Source organism: Oryzias latipes, chromosome 10 (assembly GCF_053564925.1).
Source record: "Oryzias latipes strain Hd-rR chromosome 10, Olatipes_Hd-rR_3.1".
Taxonomy (NCBI): Eukaryota; Metazoa; Chordata; class Actinopteri; order Beloniformes; family Adrianichthyidae; genus Oryzias; species Oryzias latipes.
Window position 1 is genome coordinate 19,207,639 of NC_136246.1, and position 20,891 is coordinate 19,228,529.

At 37.9% G+C, this 20,891-nt stretch overlaps 1 protein-coding gene across 1 annotated transcript; it reads left to right on the forward strand.

The window, feature by feature from the left end:
- Nucleotides 1-3,618: 3,618 nt before the first annotated feature.
- LOC101174273 (uncharacterized) lies at nt 3,619-14,206 on the forward strand. The gene is made up of 12 exons (XM_023959200.2): nt 3,619-3,737; nt 4,247-4,289; nt 4,796-4,944; nt 6,310-6,442; nt 6,774-7,037; nt 7,119-7,403; nt 7,489-7,646; nt 7,726-7,833; nt 10,200-10,319; nt 11,354-11,479; nt 13,002-13,040; nt 13,152-14,206. Exons 2-12 carry the CDS (start codon nt 4,250-4,252, stop codon nt 13,329-13,331), a joined length of 1,602 nt encoding a protein of 533 aa, XP_023814968.1. The 5' UTR covers nt 3,619-3,737; nt 4,247-4,249; the 3' UTR covers nt 13,332-14,206.
- The last annotated feature ends 6,685 nt before the right edge of the window (nt 14,207-20,891 follow it).

Genomic DNA, 20,891 nt, shown 5'->3' on the forward strand with positions numbered 1-20,891 from the left:
AGGAGAGATTCTGGAGTGAGTTGGATGAGGTCATAGAGAGTTTTCCCAGAGGAGTTGTTATTGGAGCAGACTTTAATGGGCATGTTGGTGAGGGCAACAGAGGTGATGAGGAGGTGATGGGCAGGTTTGGTGTGAAGGAAAGGAATCTGGAGGGACAGATGGTGGTGGACTTTGCGAAGAGGATGGAAATGGCTGTAGTCAACACTTACTTCCAGAAGAGAGAGGAACATAGAGTGACATACAGAAGTGGAGGTAGGAGTACTCAGGTGGACTACATCCTATGTAGACGAGGTCATTTGAGAGAGGTTAATGACTGCAAAGTGGTGGTAGGAGAGAGTGTAGCCAGACAGCACCGCATGGTGGTGTGTAAGATGACTCTGGAGGTCAGGAAGAAGAAGAGAGGGAAAACAGAAAAGAAGACCAAGTGGTGGAAGCTACAGAATGAAGAAACTTGTGAGGAATTTAGGCAGAAGTTGAGGCAGGTCCTGGGTGGTCAGGATGAGCTTCCAGAGGACTGGGAAACTACAGCAGAGATTATCAGGGAAACAGGTAGGAAGGTGCTAGGTGTGTCATCTGGAAAGAGGAAAGACGGTAAAGAGACTTGGTGGTGGAATGAGGAAGTACAGGAATGCGTCCAGAGGAAGAGGTTGGCTAAAAGGAAGTGGGATGTAGAAAGGACTGAGGAAGGTAGACAGGAGTACAAGGAAGCGCAGCGTAAAGTGAAGAGAGAGGTGGCAAAGGCCAAACAGAAAGCTTACGATGAGCTATATGACAGGTTAGACACAAAGGAAGGAGAGAAGGACTTGTACAGGCTAGCCAGACAGAGAGACAGAGATGGGAAGGACGTGCAACAGATAAGGGTGATTAAGGACAGAGACGGAAAGGTGCTAACAACCCAGGAGAGTGTACAGAAAAGATGGAAGGAGTATTTTGAGGAGCTGATGAACGAGGAAAATGACAGGGAAAGAAGGGAGGAAGATGTGGTTGTTGTGGAGCAGGAAGTAGCAGAGATTGGAAAGGATGAGGTTAGGAAGGCTCTGAAAAGGATGAAGAGCGGAAAGGCCGTTGGTCCTGATGACGTACCTGTGGAGGTATGGAAGTGCCTAGGAGAGACAGCAGTGGAATTTCTAACAAGGTTGTTCAATAGGATTTTAGAGAGTGAGAAGATGCCTGAGGAATGGAGGAGAAGCGTTCTGGTCCCAATCTTTAAGAACAAGGGTGACACGCAGAACTGCAGCAACTATAGAGGAATAAAGTTGATGAGCCACACAATGAAGCTGTGGGAAAGAGTAGTGGAAGCCAGGCTTAGGAAGAAGGTGGAGATTTGTGAGCAGCAGTATGGTTTCATGCCCCGTAAGAGCACCACTGATGCCATTTTTGCTTTGAGAATGTTGATGGAAAAGTACAGAGAAGGTCAGAAGGAGCTGCATTGTGTGTTCGTAGATTTAGAGAAGGCGTATGACAGGGTGCCGAGGGAGGAGCTGTGGTACTGTATGAGGTCGTCTGGAGTGGCAGAAAAGTATGTCAGAGTAGTTCAGGACATGTATGAGAGAAGTATGACGGTGGTGAGATGTGCTGTAGGTCAGACAGAGGAGTTCAAGGTGGAGGTGGGACTACACCAAGGATCAGCTTTGAGTCCTTTTTTGTTTGCTATGCTGATGGACAGGCTGACAGACGAGGTAAGACAGGAATCTCCCTGGACAATGATGTTTGCGGATGACATTGTAATTTGCAGTGAGAGTAGAGAGCAGGTGGAGGAACAGCTAGAGAGGTGGAGGTTTGCTCTGGAAAGAAGAGGTATGAAGGTCAGTCGTAGTAAGACAGAATACATGTGTCTGAACGAGAGGGATCAAGGTAGAAGCGTTAGGTTACAGGGGACTGAGGTGAAGAAGGTGCAGGAGTTTAAGTACTTGGGGTCAACAGTTCAGTGTGATGGGGATTGTGGAAAAGAGGTGAAGAGGCGAGTGCAGGCAGGTTGGAGCGGTTGGAGGAAAGTGTCAGGAGTGTTGTGTGACAGAAGAGTGCCAGCAAGACTCAAAGGAAAGGTGTACAAGACAGTGGTGAGACCAGCTCTGCTCTATGGGTTAGAGACGGTAGCAGTGAGACAGAGACAAGAGGCTGAGATGGAGGTAGCGGAGATGAAGATGTTGAGGTTCTCCTTAGGAGTGACCAGGTTAGACAGGATAAGGAACGAGTACATCAGAGGGACGGCTCATGTTGCCTGTGTTAGCGACAAAGTCAGAGAAGCCAGACTGAGATGGTTTGGACATGTTCAGAGGAGGGATAGTGGATATATTGGTAGAAGGATGTTGGAGATGGAGCTGCCTGGCAGGAGGGCAAGAGGACGGCCAAAGAGGAGATACATGGATGTCTTAACAGAGGACATGAAGTTGGCTAATGTTAGGGTAGAAGATGTCCATGATAGAGTGAGGTGGAAAAGGATGATTCGCTGTGGCGACCCCTGATGGGAAAAGCCGAAAGAGAAAGAAGAAGTTATTCTTATTATCATTCTTATTCTTATTTGTTTGGTACCTTTCATAATAAGTGGTAAACTCTATAACTTGGGCAGGAAATGAAACAGGAACGAGAAGACAAAAAAGTAAACATGTAACATGTTATTTTAATAAACAATATAAAGCAGTAAAATAATATTGCAATACAATCTTGGATTGAAAAACTCAAGACACTGCTTCCTGGGATAATTCCTCCAAAAGAATCATTAGAGTATTTTTTGTCTTTTTCCTAGAGCTCATTTTTAAATGTACTTTTAATGTGTTTTTGACAATTTATTGTTTCCATTTTGGGTTATTTACAATACCCCCAAAAAAGTTTTTTTACCCCACGGGTTTTCCCGGGTTAAAAAAAATTCTGTTATGAATTTACAAGCACCCCCTTGTCTTAATCTACACTCTCTTCTTCCCACTCGCTTTCAAGCAATAAATGAAATCTACTTGACTTAACTGATAATCAATATATTTAAAAAAAGTGTTGCTTGTGTAGGCATTATTTAAAAAAAAGTTTCTTTATGATTAGGAGCAATTAAACGGCAAAAAGATGGCATCGTTTTCTACAATCTGTTTTTTATACTTTGATCAATGTAGCTTTTTACTTTATATCTGAAATGGGTTGGTTATATCTGTGTTTTGTATTTTTCTTTTGCTGCAGTATTCTTTAAAGCGTGAAATAAATGAAATCAAAATCATATCAAACCAAATTATTTAGGGAAAACATTTCTTTGTATCATTTTCTAAAGATTTTTAATTGCTTCTTTCTTCAAATCCTTTTTTAAATCTTTACAAACAAAGAACTTGTGTTTTTTTAAATTTTTTGCACTTGTGAGAAAAAAATGCTGCTTCACAGAACTGAACCTTACAAACAATGAAAAGTAGAGAGCTGTTTTAAACTGTGAATTTTCATAGAAAAAAGTAGATTTGAAATAAAACCCAGTGTTGGCTGTGAAGAACAAGTTAGAAAGTACATGACTTGCGATCATGTAGACAACCTATTTTCTTAATCACACTCAACAGACACACAAACAGTGTATTAAAGTGTAAGTAAATCGATCTGAGCGCGCTCCGGTCGGGAGGAGATGAAATGACTAGGAGGGCGTGGCTTAATGCCGCATTTTCCGAAGTGCCCCACCCACTTCCTGTCTAGCGGAGGTACGCTCTTGTGCCGACAGAGATCAGTGTATTTCTTCTGAAGAGACACGAAGGAATTATCATTCATATTTCTCCGTAAGTACTAAGTTTTCTTTTCTGCATTAATAATGTGATCTGCGTTTATATTACTTTTTGTTCCTGGAAAATTAAGATAAGAAAGAAAGACGGAAAAAAGTTCCGTCAATGTTAATTAAATTACATTTCCGATTGTAATGTGATACCCATATGCTAGACGTTTGTTACAGAACTTTGATTTTTTTTAAAGCATCACATTTTACAAGACTGACTGCGGTTTAGAAATATTTTCCCACAAAGTTTTGCTTCAATGTTTGTTTTAAAAGAATTCAAAAACAGCGTCTTGGCGGAGGGATATGAGTGGTGCTTTGTTTGTGTTCGGTCCTCTCCCATAAATAACCTTTGGCTTTGTCCCAACATTTAACAAGTGTTGAGGTGATGAGGTTAAAAATGAGAATAATAGTTACTTTTGCGCACTTCTGCATTAAACCACCAGATAACACATTTCTAGATCCGATTTTGACTGTTTGAACAAAAGTGTCTGACTCCTCCCTCCTCCCTCCCTGCAGGACATGTTATTCATATTCTTGACAGTATCCTGTGTTGTCCTTGGTAAGTATTCATTCATACAAGGATTCATACTTCTATCACAAAAAAAGTCAGCCTAACAGAGGTTGAACATATCTAAAACTATAAAGAATCTGATCTATTTATAGCCTTTGCAAGTCACATGTAGTCACATTTCACACTTTGATTACAGCTGTAGTTGAACTGCAAGAAGAGCCGGTTTGTAAAGCAGGACTTCTAGGAAGATTCCATTGTGAAGTGTTAATGTGCAGCAACCAAGAGGGAGGGGCTGTTAATGGGGACAAAAGCTAAAAGCTGAAGAGGTTTGTTATTGATGGTCCTTAGCAAATCCTTCAACGTCAAAAAAATTGTGCTTCAATTTTAGGTTCATTGACATAAAGCATATTTATTTGGGACTAAAAATAACTTTACAATGGGAGAAAAAAAAACACGCTTGACAACAAAACCACACCTTTTTTGCCTCTATTTGTCCTTAAATATTTATTGTGATTTATTTTGTGTTTATTTTTTAACTTTTCTTTTTGTTTAAGGTTCCTCCAAAGGTATAGATCCTATGGAATTCTGCTTTAGCTCTAGTGCACGGCTACCAGAGCGTTGTACACCCAGTGTCTATAATGGCCCGCTGTATTTTACTCCAAGAAATGGTGGACAAAGGAAATTGCTGATGGATAACAAGGAGGTGGGTAGTGATGAATGACAGGTAAAACCTGTCGACTTTACACGGGTTGTAACCTGCTCTTACCTAAAACAACCACTGAACTCCTTTCAGCAAAGCGTGTTTACATGAACAGTGTTAATGCCAAATGTTATACGGTAAATACATTTTTCACATTCACAAAGGGAAATCTGCAAAAAGTATAGCATTATTGAGGATTTTGACTTTGTGACTGCATTCTTGTACTTCTTTATAAGAGCAATATGAAAGCAGCTAATTATTCAGTCTTTCCATAATCATTTTTTTAGGATTGTTGAGGCACAAAAAGCCGGAAGTTAAGATAATTTTTATCTATGCAATAAGAGCTGTGGTATTTGAAGTATTTTTTCCAGTTTATTGAAGTCAATTTGATGTTACTTCACCAGAAACACACTGCATTGATGATATTACTTAACAAATACTGATTTATTTTTAAATAAAGTTAGCGTTTTTCACTTTCACGAGCAACTGTAAAACTTGAACAATTTAATATAATTGTTGTTAGTAGTGGTGCATTTGACAAAAAAATGACTAAAATTATATGTATTTTAAAAATGTACACATAAAAAAGCTGATATAATATGATTTAATGAGTTTTTCTTATGTTTAAATTAATGTTCACTAATTTTCAGTTAAAAAACTATTATTTCAACTTAGTATAGGTTTTGAATAAAGGTGACTTTTAGTCACTTAGCCTTAACATTGTTTCTTTTTCTTTTGTTATTCTCAATATTTAATCTTGATTGATATGTTTCTCCAGTAGAGGTCTGAAATTTACTTTTTCTTTTAACACAGAGCACTTGGCCAAACACCTGTATTTCTGCCTTCTAATAAAACCTTTTAACACATTATAATTGCTTCAGTTGTAAATTTAATGCTTTTATTTTCAGTTTTTAAACAGATCATTAGTTTTTCCATCAAGTTGACTCGGTGTGGCTTACAAAAACTTGCCTTTATATCTGTTTGCATAAAACAAAACATCATATTTCACCCAAAGAACCTCAACAGGAGAATTCTTTCAAACCCACCCATGGGAAATTCCCACACATGCCGGCAAACTTTTGACAAAACGTTCAGTCGTTCTCCATGTTTGTTTCACGATTGAAAAAATGTCCTGTCAGTTCTGTCAGTTTTCCAAGGACAGCTTGGAAAATTGCTGCAAAGTTGTGGTGATTGGACAAAGTTGCTGTTTCATTAAAAAAAGGACAGGAAATTCTTGAAGGGACTGATTACTTTTGTGAGAATGTTGTTATTGTGAGTAATGACTTCAGTGTGGACACATTTCATTTGTTGGGTGGGTGGTGGGCTTATGTAACTACTGAAAAACTGTTTGTTTTTACATCCTCGCAGGCTAAAGATCCTCGGCTCGTTATTAAACCAGACTCTGTTGTGCTGACGCATTTGACTGAAAAGGATGATGGGACTTTTGCAGTTTCTGGTTCAAATGGAGAGATCATAGATATTTTCTCCGTGAAGATTTTGGGTCAGAACCTTGCAACACTCTTTGCTTTTTTTTCCCCTATCAAAAGATATTTGTGTAAAATCTCAGTTAACTTGATTGCACTTGGGGGTTTATTGTACACATTAACCACATATACAGATAATCTAAAAGGCTTTTTGAAATGCAACCACAAACGTAGATTGCTCTACAAACTAGTTACCAATGTTTTTTTTTCTTTTTATTTACATTGAAATAGTTTTATCCTTCTAAATTCATAACATTTAGTGGAAAAAACAGATAATCTATTCTTTTTAAAGTAAAGTTGAATGAAAAAATGCTCGGATGTTGAATTGTGCCTAATATGTTCCTTCAGACTGTGCCTCAGAGATCTCAAAGGTTTATGGGGAGGAACTGGAGTACGGTCTACCTCAAAAGGCTGTATTCCTGGAGTTCACTCCGTTTCACCGACTAGACTACCCAGTGATTCTGTGGAATGGCACAAACTTTTATGAAGCAAGAGTCCGAGTGGAAAAATATAAATTTAGGATGTCCAGACTCACCCAGGCAGACAGCGGCTTCTACAACTTCAAGCAAAAAGACAAAACTTTGGTGTCAAGACTTCGACTGACTGTACAAGGTGATCCTGGGAGTCTAAAAGAAGCCACATTGAAAGTTCTCTGCACACTATAATTAGACCAAAATGTCCTTTTTTTTAAAGGGAATACCAGTTATTATGGGGGAGAACTAAAAGGGTCTGTGTCCATTGCATACCCGGAGTCTGATGGTCCATGGACTGTGACCTATTTCCCTGAACATGGAGGGGAAAATGTAACCGTGATAAAAGCAAGAGCTCTGGTCAGGAACGACAACCCGCTTCGTTCAAGAATTCAACTTTTGCCCTCAGGCTTTAAAATTAGTCACATACAAAAGGGAGATTCAGGCTTCTTTGAGTTCAGAGACCCGGCCGGGAACGTAGCTTTGACCTCGCACTTGACCATTATTGGTGAGTCCTTTTTTTTTAAATAAATATGCTAAATCACTAGTATCCAACTAAATAAACTCTCCTCTCTCAATATTTTTGCTTCCAGAATCTCATCATGCGGTAACATACTCTGTTGTTGCTGTTGCTTGTGTCGTTTCTGGTATTATCTACTGTGTGTCTCGCAAAAGAAGATGCTGTAATAGTTCTTCCACTGCGACTGCTCAGGCTGTCCAGCCAACAGCAGGACCTAACGTATATTACCATGTAAGTATTTCATTTAGAAAGACTATAACACCGCCTGATTTAATGTAGGTTTTTAAAAATACACTTGTCCTGGTTTCAGGATGCAAATGGTCCTGCAGGCCCAGGATACTCAGCAGGAGTGTATCCTCCTCAGAATAGCAAAGATGTGGTTTTTCATGATCCTCCCGCCACCTTTCCAGGGCCTGTGGTAGGTGTCATAAAAGGGTTTCTAAGGTACAAGGTACAACAAGCCTCTAGAGAGGTGCAATGGACAGTCAAGTTATACTTGTTTATTAAACTTAAAATATGGCCTAAAACATAAATTTAATGTAATCCAATTTTTTAATTTAGGACAATACAATCTAAAACACCTATTTAAACATTTCTATTTACTGAGTCTTTTTGTATCTGGGTTCTTATATTTATTTAAAAAGTCACACTTCAGTGTGTAGAGCTCATTCAATTCTACTCAACTGCTACAAATATTTATTTCCTTATTGCTAGCATTTGATTTTAGGTTTTGGGCACTTTTTCCAATTTTTTATACAAATGTTTATCTACTATGTCATTTAATATTACTGCTTTTTTGTTATAGGTTTTTATAACTGATCTTTGATTTTGATTTGATTGATTTAATTCAAGCATTGTAGTCAAAGCAATAGATAAATTACACATATTTTTCAACCTCATTACAGAAATGATGTAATGCATAGGTTAAAAAGACAGAAAATAAATCAAAAACAAAAACGTCACTTAAATCACATTTGCTTAATTAAATACAGTGATCATTAACTGAAGTATAAGTAGAGTTTGATTTATTGCTTGAAAAGGAGTGGGAAGAAGCAAGTTTATATAATCCAACCACTTCTGAGTTCATTAACTTGATAGTTATACAGTTTTTTAAATCCGGTTCTGATCAGATAGATTCTCTTCAAGTAACAGAATCCAGTGACTAGTAATGATTGATGATCTTCAGAAAACATTCATTCATGATTTCAGTAAACAGTAACGATACCGATATGTAATAATAATTGATTATCATTAGAACACATGATCGCGTCAAACAAGTAATTGTTGCTACACATTGCAGATCAAGTTAACAAAATCAATAGCTTATTGGTTGTAATTCAAACCTTTCAGTAATCTATATTGCACAGTACAATGTAATACTCATTGGTTGTAATTAAAAGAGCTTTGATTATTTCACCACAATCAAGTTCACACATGTATTTGGAATTATTCAAACACCTGTTGATCCTTAAATCCTCTTATCTTCATAGCCTGAAATAAGAGTTTCTTTATACATTTTCTTGAATATTTGGATAATTGAACATTTTTTGAGTTCATTACTTAAACCGACACACAGAAACTTTTCTTAGTGGTTCTTATCAGTTTGATCTTGAAGTTCCTACATCCCCTCAGTTTGTAGCCTCCTTCATTTTCAATGAACTGTTTTTAGATATTGAATGGTAACTATTTCCAACTGGCTCTGTATAAAAGTTGCGCAGTGTAAAAATCCACAAGGTCATGCAGTTTTAAAAGTCTTGATTGATAAAATAGATTGTTTGTATGATCAAGATATCCGGCTTTATGTACAATTCTGATGGCTCATTTTTGAACTAGAAAGAGAGGATGTAGTGAGCTCTTGTAATTATTCCCCCAAATTTATATACAGGAGGTGAAAGTAGTACGGTAGTATTAAAGAACAGTACAATAAATATCTACTGTTGTATCCTAATATATGTTTAGATTTATTTACGATTGAAATACTTTTTGAGACTTTAGTTTGTATGTTTCTGATGTGTGGCTTCCAACTTAGTTTGTCATCGATAAAAACCCCTAAGAATTTAATTTCTGTAACACTTTCAATTAAGACATTATTTATTTCAATTGAGAGCTCTTTATTTGCGTTGTAGTTTCCGAAAAACATCACTCTGTTTTTATCTAGGTTCAAAGATAATTTGTTGTAATCCATCCATATTTCTATTTTGTTTATCTCTTTGTTCACCACCTTGATAAGTTCCCTATGATTGTCTGTAGAATAGAATATATTTGTGTCATCAGCAAATAATATGAGTTTCATAAGCTTTGAATCATTGAATATATTATTTATGTAAATATTGAATAGCAGCGGGCCCAGAATTGATCCTTGTGGGACACCACAACTTATCTCTTTGGTTTCTGATGTGTATTCATCAATCTTGACAAATTGTTTTCTTCCCGTTAAATAGCTACAGAAAGCTGAAGGTCATGGATCCTGTTTGGGTCTAGATTTGTAAAGCAATAAAGTTTATCACCTTAATAAATAACGTAATAGATGTTAGTAATGTAGAATACCACCTAAAAAGGAAGTAAACTAATTGTTCATTAAATCCAGGTGTGTGGAGAAACTGAATACAAAATTGCTTTCAATGACATATCTTTGACATACTGGCAAAAAGATAAATACAACTTTTAGAATATCAGACAATCAAAGATCAGCAAAAAACTTTATTTTACCTGAAATTTTTTGCACACTGATTTAATTTAATGTATTCTTAAATATTACTTTTACTACCCTTATTTCTGTTTCAGGGTGGAAATCAGCCTCCAGGTCCAGGATATTTCGCCCCACCTTATCCTGCAGCGTATCCTCCTCAGACAGTGAACGCTGTTGTTTCTAATGAACCTACAACTACCTACTCTGGACCTGTGGTAGGTACAACAAGAACATACATGAAGGATAAGTACACCCATTCAGAAGTAACATACAGATTAAAAAAGCAGAGACGAATCCCTGTTTATATCCTGCAAAAACAGGCTGGTTAGTTTTATATTGTAGGTATTATTAGTTAAGAAATGGTTGAAACACTTTTCACTTTAAGGGATTTGTACAAACCAAAAGTGGAACTCCTATTAAAAAAATGATTGATTTTTACTCTATGAAACAACAAACAAAGCAGTTTTTTGCCTGTTTTTTCAAAACTCCATTCATGTATTACATGTTTTACATCTCATACAAATGGCATCTCATTTGTACCTGGAAATGTGTCCATGCTTAATCAATTACTGTTGACTCATTGAGTTCAAGGGGCAGATGTTGTTGCTGTAAAACAAACCCACATTATCATCAGGTGTGTCACAGCAAGTCCCCTGAAAGCTCCAGTCTCTACCTGGAACAGACGTGTCTGTTGAATGGAACAAATTTCTGGATCTGTGTGTTTTTTGTGTTCTGTTTCTTATCCTCTCACAGCCTGCGTTGTGTGCCGTTTCGGGAATTCCTCTACACAGCTGGGATCCTTAGAACTTAGAACTGCTTCCTAAAGCTTGACTTTTAGTTTACTGTGAATGAAAGTGTGCTATGCAATACCTAAAGCAATCTATACTTGGCTGTTTTGAACATTTGCGTTAACATTTTGCAAGAAGTGTGATTTAAGGGTAAACACTGAGAAATATAGACAAATACAAAACTGTGAAAAATCTTCTTTATCAGACTAAATAATATTGACTTACTAAATGTTTTTCTAAATACTCTATTAAACGACCAGTGAGTGTAAATAACTAACAGAAAATAACCTTCAAGTCATCAGAATTACATGATTCTAAGATGAAAATAGTTTGACACAGTTGCCGGTTCATAAAAACAATTCTAGCTCTATAATGGCCGTACAAAAAAGTTTTTTATAGATCTGAATCGAATACATGAAGTGATTTCCTTTGTGTTTATTGAAATGTTCTTTTCATTTCAGTTTCAAGACTTAAATCAGCCTGCAGGTCCAGGATTTTCTGCTCCACATTATTCTGCAGCGTTCCCTCCTCCATTGGTGAATGCTGGGACTTCTTATGATGCTGCAGCTGCTGCATCTGGACCTGTGGTGGGTGGAGCGATGTCTGGTTGAAGTGTGGGATGCACCTTCAGAGAAAGATTCAGTGTTTATCAGGGAGACTTTGTAAGGAAAATAGCTGTTAAAATACAGATCAGGATGATAAATGATGCTACGCTGTGACTACAAAAATCCATATATCACATCGTATAACAGCAGTTGGTGTCAACTTTCAAGTTAATTTACATGAATTTACTTGTGAAATCTTGTTTTTATTTTAAAGCCAACTCTTGTCACTGAAGTTGAAGGGTAAATGCTTTGCTTTTAAGACACTTTCCAACATCTTCAGTCTTTTATAGTAGATCCTGACGTGTTTTACTTTTTTTTTTTGTGAGGGGGGCGAACAGTTATCGCATGTTTTCTTGTATTTAAACTATCCCAATAGAGGCTGTGATGGACTGTCTGCATGGGCAATGGTATACGGCAGTGGCTCCGGCGGTAGAGCAGGTTGTCCAATAACTGTAAGGGTTGGCGGTTTGATTCCCGCTCCCTCCAGCCAGCTGTCGTTGTGTCCTTGGCCAAGACACTTCACCCTCCAGTGTGATTCCACTGGTGTGTGAATGTGCATGAATGTCCTGGTGATGGTCAGATAGTCAAAGTGGCAGCCACGCCTCCGTCAGTCTGCCAGCTGACGAAACAAGCGAAAAGTAACTCGGGCTCCTCTGTAGCTTTTGTATTAACCCATAAGACCTCAGACATATTTTCCTGAAAAATTAAATAATGTAGAATACACCACAAACCAAGTGGACCAGTAAACATATTTATTTTTTAATCCTTACCTTGGGTAAAAATTAGTGGAATAACATCTTCACTTGTCCACTTTTAGACAGCATCAGTGTCAAGAATCTAAATGTTTTGATAAGCATTTAAATCACTTTTTTTGAAAGAACATTAAATTTATTGAATACACTAACTTGTTACCCACTTACTTTCTAGAACTAACAAATGAGGGTCTTCTATCTTTGCTTTGATTAGTCCGGTTTCACTAAAGCCGGCCAAAGAAACAAAACTACAGAATGATGGAACAAAATGGAATGGTGTCAATAAAAAAAAACGAAATATGCTCAAAATTACCGTTTTTTTTTGCCCTTTCTGTTGCCTTTCCGCATGTATTTGTCCTTTTTCCTCATTCTTGACTTTGTGTTCATTTTGGGTGGCAACACATGTCTTCTTTATTCCCTGCCTTTTTTTTACAGCCCTTGATTACCCCTTTTTTTTTTTTAATTTCTTGCTGTTGGCGGAATATTTGCATCGTTTGATAACATCTTACGGCCTTCTTCCTGGTGTGATCCTGTACTTGAGGCTTGTTTCTAAAGTCTCATTACATATACTTAGTGTTAGATCATATAAAGGGAATATGCAAAGCAATCTTTATAAGGTATGCAATGAAGTGACAAGTTTGAATGATGCTTTGCAGCAGATGATCTATGCATTAACTGTGATTTGAGGGCATTATTGTTCTTTCGTCTCGCCTGTGATGAAAATGCAATGATTCTTTTCTTTTGCTCTACAGGGATTTTATCCACTAAATATGAACGTCTCCCAGGCTGAGGTACAACTGCAAACATTGACATACACCTCTAAAGACTTAACTGATTTGTATCAATATGAGCCTTTTGTAGACACTGTTTTTATGTGTTTCTTTTTCAAATATTGTCTCTAGATGACACCACCGACCAAAGAGACGTGTGCTCCAGTTTCAGCCTTTGGTTCCAACATTCTCTCTTCTGATACTCAGCCGTCGTTTGAGTTGAACAGACTGAATTTGTCTTCGGATCTCCCACTTAATACAGAACAGCCATCCACTAATGTTAATAAACCAAATGAATTCAACTTTTTATAAAAAGAAGGCCATGAAAATCTAGTAATATGTAAACTCTTTCAGCTTCTGACTGAATTTAAAAAAAAAAGTTCTGTATCCTGATTAAATATGACACATGTTGGTGCATGATAGGTGTGTTTTTTAAGTGTTTATCTTTACTATAATAATATACGGGTAGTAAATATTTTATGTCATGGAATAGCTATTGTTTTTTTCTCAGGTAAAAAACCTCAACAGCTAGAGCTATTTTTTGGTTTTATGTATAAAGTAGAAATGTATTTATCTTAAACATAATACTGTATATTTTGCATGTATTATGCATCCTTATATTCAAATAATATTTCTTCTAGCAAAAATTCAAAATGTAAATTGTATTAGTTCTTAAGACGTCTGTCTGTATAAACCCAAGACCATGTGGCTTGTAAAGGTTAGAGTAAGCAAGTTTACATAAATGTACAATTTGATAAGGAACCAAAAAAAGTCTATTTAAGAAATTTAATTGTATTTACACACTACTTTTCTCCCGACATGTTTGCTAATGATGGGTGTGTCAAACAAAAGTGTATTATTCTTTTTTTTTTTTAATATACAGAGTTTGAACACTGATTAAAAAAAATATTTTTAACACATTTTTCTGTGTCTGGTTTAACTACTGTTATGGAAAAATGACTCAACTTCTTCAACGTTTCATTTTTAAAATTCTGGACTACTGTTTACTACCAGGCTACTAGTAATAATAATTTTAATATTGAAAAACACAATGTTTTGTCTTTGTCAGAACCTGCTCTACCTTAGTTTATTACTTTTATCGTTTATTCTGTTGTTGAGTTATGACTTTGATATGTTTGTTACCCTTGAATGTAAATAAAATCTAAATAGAGACATTTAAAAATGAACAACTTTAAGAATTATTGCGCTTTTTAAGATAAAAATATTACATTTTTATTGTTATTTTTTATTTGATTGCTTATTTTTTATTTTAAGTGTATTCTTATTAATATTATTATTTATTTATTTTTTAAAACAAACTTGCTTCTCTTTGAGCTTAAAGAATGTAAACCCCCATTGCGGAGGGATATGTGATGCGGTTTGCGTTTGTAGTCTTTGGGCGTGGTTCTGTTCTGGGCCACCGTAGGTTAGACTTTCCTGAACTAACAAGAAATGTTCCAAAATCTTAGTTATCGCGGGCGTTAACTAGGGTAACCTGCAGCAGGACAGCACCGTTTCTGGCGTTTTCACAGATATCTGTTTTTCAGAGCAACTGGACTATTGAGGTTGTAGAACTGAAGAAGCTGCTTGAATGAGCAGCGATCACATTTTAGTCCAGTTGAGCAGAAGAACAGAGCACCGTGAAAACATGACTTGGAGGACTAAGAATTGTGTTTAAAGTAGTGCGCCATCTCTTTCCACAGGTCATGTTCCTGATTTTCTTCACAGTCTTTTATGTCCTGTATTTCTATGTCCTGTTCAGCTTATTATTTTCATTTAGTTTATTTTGTTTTGTTTTTTTCCAAAAATAAAAGATTTTAAGTGGGTAAATAGCAAACCATGAGAAAACAGATTCTCAGTATAGCACAAGGATGAGCTGGATTTCATCTAGATTTAGTTTTGATAAAGTAAAACAAAGTTTTGGTTTCCAACATTTCATGTCCAACTCTCTTTAGGAAAGTTGAGAAATGAATCTTTATTTTTTCTGGTCTTTCTCCACTCACCCACCCCCCACCCCCGAATATGAAGAAAACTTTGCAGCAAGTGGAACAGAAAAAGAAATTTGATTTCCTATATTTGTGCATCCTTGTCTTTGTAATTACCACATCTCCAATAAAAACGTTTTACATTTAAGTAATTTTATCTGCGAATAAATACACATTTTAGAAATTGAAAAGAGCATTTAGGGATTGCATCAAACACAGCTGCATATTCCTCAGATGTCACTGGGAAGCTAAAGTTCTGAAGAAATTCTGAAGATGACATGAGGAAACCATCTTTGTTTAGTAATTGACCTGAAAACCTGAAAACAAAATAGTTTTGAAAATGTATGTCTCCAAGATTACTGAACCGTCTCAAACTCAAACTGTCTCAGATGCTGTCAGGGTTTCAAGAACTCTATAATCCTTCTAATTTTGGAGGTATTTCTGGAATTAAAATCCAGCACCTCCAGACCAATTTAACTTTTACAACCTGTGATAACAACGGTTTTAGACAATGATTTTTTTTTTTCTGCCAATTGTAGTCATATATTTTTTTATATAATCCTTTGATTATATTTTTGGTTATATCTAGTGACAAGGCAACATTTACAGACTGTGACATGCCTTTTTCCTTTCAGATTAAGACTCTGCTATATAATCACGAGTCTCCCAGTATGAATTTAACTAACCGGTAGATTCAGTTTTTAAATTTTACTTGTTCTATCAAAAAGGGCCAGATTGCAGTTTTTCAGTGGAACTAAAAGGAATTTATTAACAGTCATCTTTAACCCAAATGCTGATTGGATGATGATATCCATGTCACTTCATGCCAAATAAATTTCATTTAAAATGAGGGGGCAGGTGTCATTATCAAATCTATAAAGTCCCATAGTACCTACCTTTTACGATTTCTTCTTCTGTTTCATTTTTTTAACATTTCTTTTTAATTTCTGAAAATTACTTTTTTCATTTCATTTTTTGTAATTGTGTTTTGGTTTCTGAAATCTTGTTTTGATTTCGATAATATAATGTTGATTTTTTGTCATTATGATTTGTTTTGCTTTTTTAGATTGTCATTGTGATCTTTAATATGTTTTTGAATTGAGTGATTCGTTAGTATGATTTGCACTTCAGGGTCACTGTGTTTTTCGAAAAACAATGGGGGACATACAGTATATAAAGGAAATTAAGCTTAAAATATCATTTTTGAGTATTGCTTTATTCAAATCATTAGTAATCAGGAGAGGACAAAAAATGCCTTTTGCTAAAGTTGGTAGGTGTGACGTATTCCTTACAACAGCAAGCCACGGCCTACCTGCTCCACTTATGATGCATTCACTTGCAGACAAATAGACAAATAGATCCATTAACAACTTTGTTTTGTTCATCTAAGTGGTATCTGGCTCAAAACTGTATGACTGGATAGCTCTGTGATGGACCAGGCAATCATGGCCAAGAGCACAGGTCTTTAGACCACAAAAGAGGTCAACTTAACAAACTTAAAATAACTTGTAACTTAGGAAAGAACTCAAATGACTGACCTCCCATTACCACACACATGATGACTTTTAAATGAGTGGGTTAAACTACTAATGATACGTATCTAAAGATCCTTGGTCCTCCAAGTAATAATATAAAAAAATAATACCACAGTGTTCTGTTCTTTAGCGCAACTGGACTAGATCCGGAAATCATCGCTGCTCGTGGGGGGTTGAGACAAAAAAAATGAACAAAAGCAGAACAGAGAAAGCCATTCCCAGGTAGTGGCAGAACCCTCTTGGAGTTCTCAGTTTGGCACCATATTTAGGCCACCTCAAGAAGGTACAACTCCACATGAAAACTTAAGACAACAAGCAATTAATATAATAATAATGGATTGTATTTTTCTGTGCTTTTCCAGACGCTCAAAGCGCTTACATTGTGTCCATTATTCATTCACACTTGGTGATGGTAAGCTACTGATGTAGCCATGGCTGCCCTGGGGCAGACTGACAAAGAGGTGGCTGCCAGTTTGCGGGACATTCGTACGCACACCAGTGGAGCCACACAGGGTGAAGTGTTTTGCCGAAAGACACAACAGTTGGCTGGGGGGAGCCAGGAGTCAAACCGCTGACCCTTTGATCATTGGACGACCTGCTCTACCACCTGAGCCACTGCTGCCCACATACACAAATCATAAAATCAAGTAGAATTGTACACTACATCTAAATGTTAATCCTGTGTGACCGTAGTCATCACAAACTCCAATATTGCTCACCGTTTTTGTTGCACCACTAATGTTAGGTTGGGATTGTGAAGGGCTGTACACTAGTGGGAGAGTGTTCAACATAATGATGGGAAATTAGGCTTACTCCAGTCCCACCCTCAACTCAAGGGCAAATTTCTGATGGCATTTTTTCTTTGCTGCTCTGCAGAAACTATGTCCTAGTAAACACTGTTTTTTGATTTTTTTTTTTCCAACTTTGTTTATTGAACATTTTCAAACAGACATTCCAGTGCAAAGAAATTACAATTAAAAAAACGAGAACACTCAAAGAATGTCACCGCCCTCCCCAACCCCTTCAACCCTTTCCCCTCCCATTCAATCCATCCCCCAACCCAATCCACTTAACCCAGCCAGCCCTCCCATCTTTCCTTCCCAAAACCCTCCCTCCTTTCCTTGGCCAAATAAATTAGGGTGAAATGTGATAGGTATAAGTGTTAGGGGGGTGGTTGATCGTGAAAGGCAGTAAGAAGTTTGGAGATGGGATGAAAAGATGAAATTGAATTATTGCAGGTTAGAGGATGATCTGGGTGAGCACACACAAGCCACCAAAGAGGAACCGGGTATTTTTGGCCACAAAAACAATTTATTAATCCTAAAACCTGACTGGCCAATGAGATAATAAAAACTAAAATACATAAAACCGCTCTAAAAAGTATAAGATACAATAAGATGCAGAAACAGGGTAAAAACAACTAAAAAGCAATACTAAAATTCCGGGGGACAGTTGACAAAAGCAGCTTTGGGAGATAGCAGATCTGGAATCCAGGGGACGTCCTCCACCCGCCAGACTTGACCCATGATGTCCTTTCTCCATGATCAGGGAAGTCCTCAGGTCACACGCACCAGGACCTGCAGGCAAACACATCTGCCAGCACCAGAAGCAACCACGGTTGCCTTAGGCCATCCTGAGGAGTGTGGCTACGCTTTCCCACTTACAGGCCAGGCAGAGTTCCCCTCTGCCTCTGCGCGTATTCAGCCTCACACACTCCTCCCCGTGTCATGTCGCTCCTGGCTGGCCTTCCGGCGCGCTGGGACTCCTGCGTGGAAACACACAAGTGGCAGCACCAAAAGTACTCCAACTTCCAGGTTGGACCCAGCCTTCTTGTGTGTTTCTACCAGTCTGCTAAGTCACGTCGGGCTACTTACAACACAGGCAGGGTCCCTGCCCTGCCCCTGCGTGTCGACTGCATGTCAGAACTGGCGGTCCCAGCGGTCCAATTGTCCCCGGTGCGTGCGCCCTCCTCACTCCATTGGTGCATCTGATGAGTGGTCTGGCGGTCCAAATGCGTCCCCTGTGCATACAGGCCCGGTGGTTCCCGGCGTGTATGCCATGCTCCCAGGGTGCGCAGAACCAAGCGCCCCTGGGGTGTGCGCCCTCCTGGCCGGGCAGGAACTTTTCCCAGAGTCCGCTTTCTGGAGCGCCCGTCTGCTTCTCTGCTCCACTCCTATATAGTCTCTCAATTAAGAGCAGGTGCTTCTAATTAAGGGGCGTGTCCACATGCAGCATGCAAGGGGTGTAAAAACACAACAAACATGCAAAAACCATCCAATCATGCAATTAGTTTGTCCCACCTGCTCACATAAGCTCCAGATAACACATTAAACACACAGAACCAGAATTGTTTGAGCTCAGGACACAACCAAAACACGTGAACGTGGTTAACAGGGGACTTATGACATCGGCAACAGGCATCATCAACAGGAGGATAAATCTTGGCAAGTTTTGAATTGGTATAATGTACCCTGTACACAACTTTACATTGAAGTAATTTACGGCGAGCACAAATAGATGAAGAATAAACAAAGGATAACGCAGATTTCCAGACTTGTTCTGTTAACTTAAAATTAAGACTTTTCTCCCAAGCAGTCTTAACTGCGTTGGTTGATGTTGAAGTGGAGAGCCAGTTGAGTTTGTATAAAACTGATATACAACCTTTATGTAGAGGGTCAACAGAGAGAAGAGAGTCTGACAGTATTTCTGGGGGATGGTTTGGGAAGTGAGGAAACAGTTTCTTAACAAAGTTATGAACCTGAAAGAAACGAAACAGGTGATTCTTAGAAATGCCGTATTTAAGTGAAAGTTGGTCAAATGATGAAAAGACGCCATTTGTGTAGTCAGCAAGATACAGCAAAAGGTCATCCGCATAAAGTGAGACCTTATGGATGGTGCCAAACCGTTCAATCCCCATAAAGGCTAGTTCAGAGCGTAACCATATTGCTAAAGGTTCTATAATCGAAATAAAAAGCAGGGGGGAAAGAGGGCATGGTGCAGGAAAACGGAGGGGGAAAGGATGCCATTAGTACAAACAGATAATTTAAGGGCAGAGTATAGAAGCTTAACCCAGTCGACAAATGCCCCACCCAATCCGAATTTGGCCAGTACAGAATAAAGGAACCTCCACTAGACTCTGTCGAAGGCTTTCTCTGCATCAAGAGAAACCACAACCTCTGGTAGCAAAGAGTCAGGGGAACTGATTATATCAAAAAGGGGTCTGGTGTTGCAAGAGGACTGCCTTCCCGGCAGGAAGCCTGTCTAATCCATATCTATGACCGAAGATAACACATTGTGTAGTCGGGTGGCTAGAATTTTTGACAGAATTTTAAAATCCACTTTCAAAAGGGAGATGGGCCTATAACTACTGCAAAGGAGGGGATCTTTATCCTTCTTGAGAAGAAGGGAGATTGTGGCGTCTGAGAGGGTATCAGGGAGGCGACATAGTGTAAACGCTTCATTGTACATGTCTTTCAGGAATGGACCAAGCAGATCTGAAACTGCCTTAGAGTATTCTACGGTGAAGCCGTCAGGTCCGAGTGACTTGCCACTTTGAAGTGCCCTAATAGCTTCTAGGACTTCAGCAGTAGTAATGGGAATGCCCAGATTGTCTGCGGATTCAACTCAAATATGTGGTAAATTTGTATAGTCCAGAATGGAATCCGGGGGACGGGGCATGTCCAAGGTATAAAGATCAGCATAGAACTCAGGGTTTTTCGATTTTGCCTAAAAAACTGCATAGGCCTACTTATATTTAAAAGACCAAATGTAACGCTTTTAGAAATAGATCAAAAGATGATCGGAGTGGGACTTTAATACACAGCATTTCAAACAATACACCAAATTAATGCATTTCCACTGCAAATAAAAATGGGACGGAGATAACTATTTTGGAAATAGCAATCTTTATCTATTACTACATTAGCACGTAATCTTTGTATAAGAGTTGGCATTAAATATACTCAAAATGCACACCATAAAATGTTTTTATTTTCATTATGTGAAATGTGAAATATGAGCTGTTTGGAATTGTCAACCTACTCTTGTTTAATTAAGTTTTAGCTTTACTTTTTCAACTTTGTTCTACTGTGACTTTACAATGTTGTGATTGTAACTGTACAACTATTTGGGGAGGGGGATGTCAATTAAGTTACATCCTGTAGTTTGTTGTGGATGACAATGAGCCATTAGAACGATTTTTTTAATACTTGAAATACTAATTTTTCTACCAGACACATGATACACATGGTATAATTAACGGTTTCACAGGAATTTGTTTCTGTTGGGCCAACAAATTTAGAGGGAGGGATATTCCCAAAAAGAATGTGAACTGTTTTCGCGGAGGGATATGT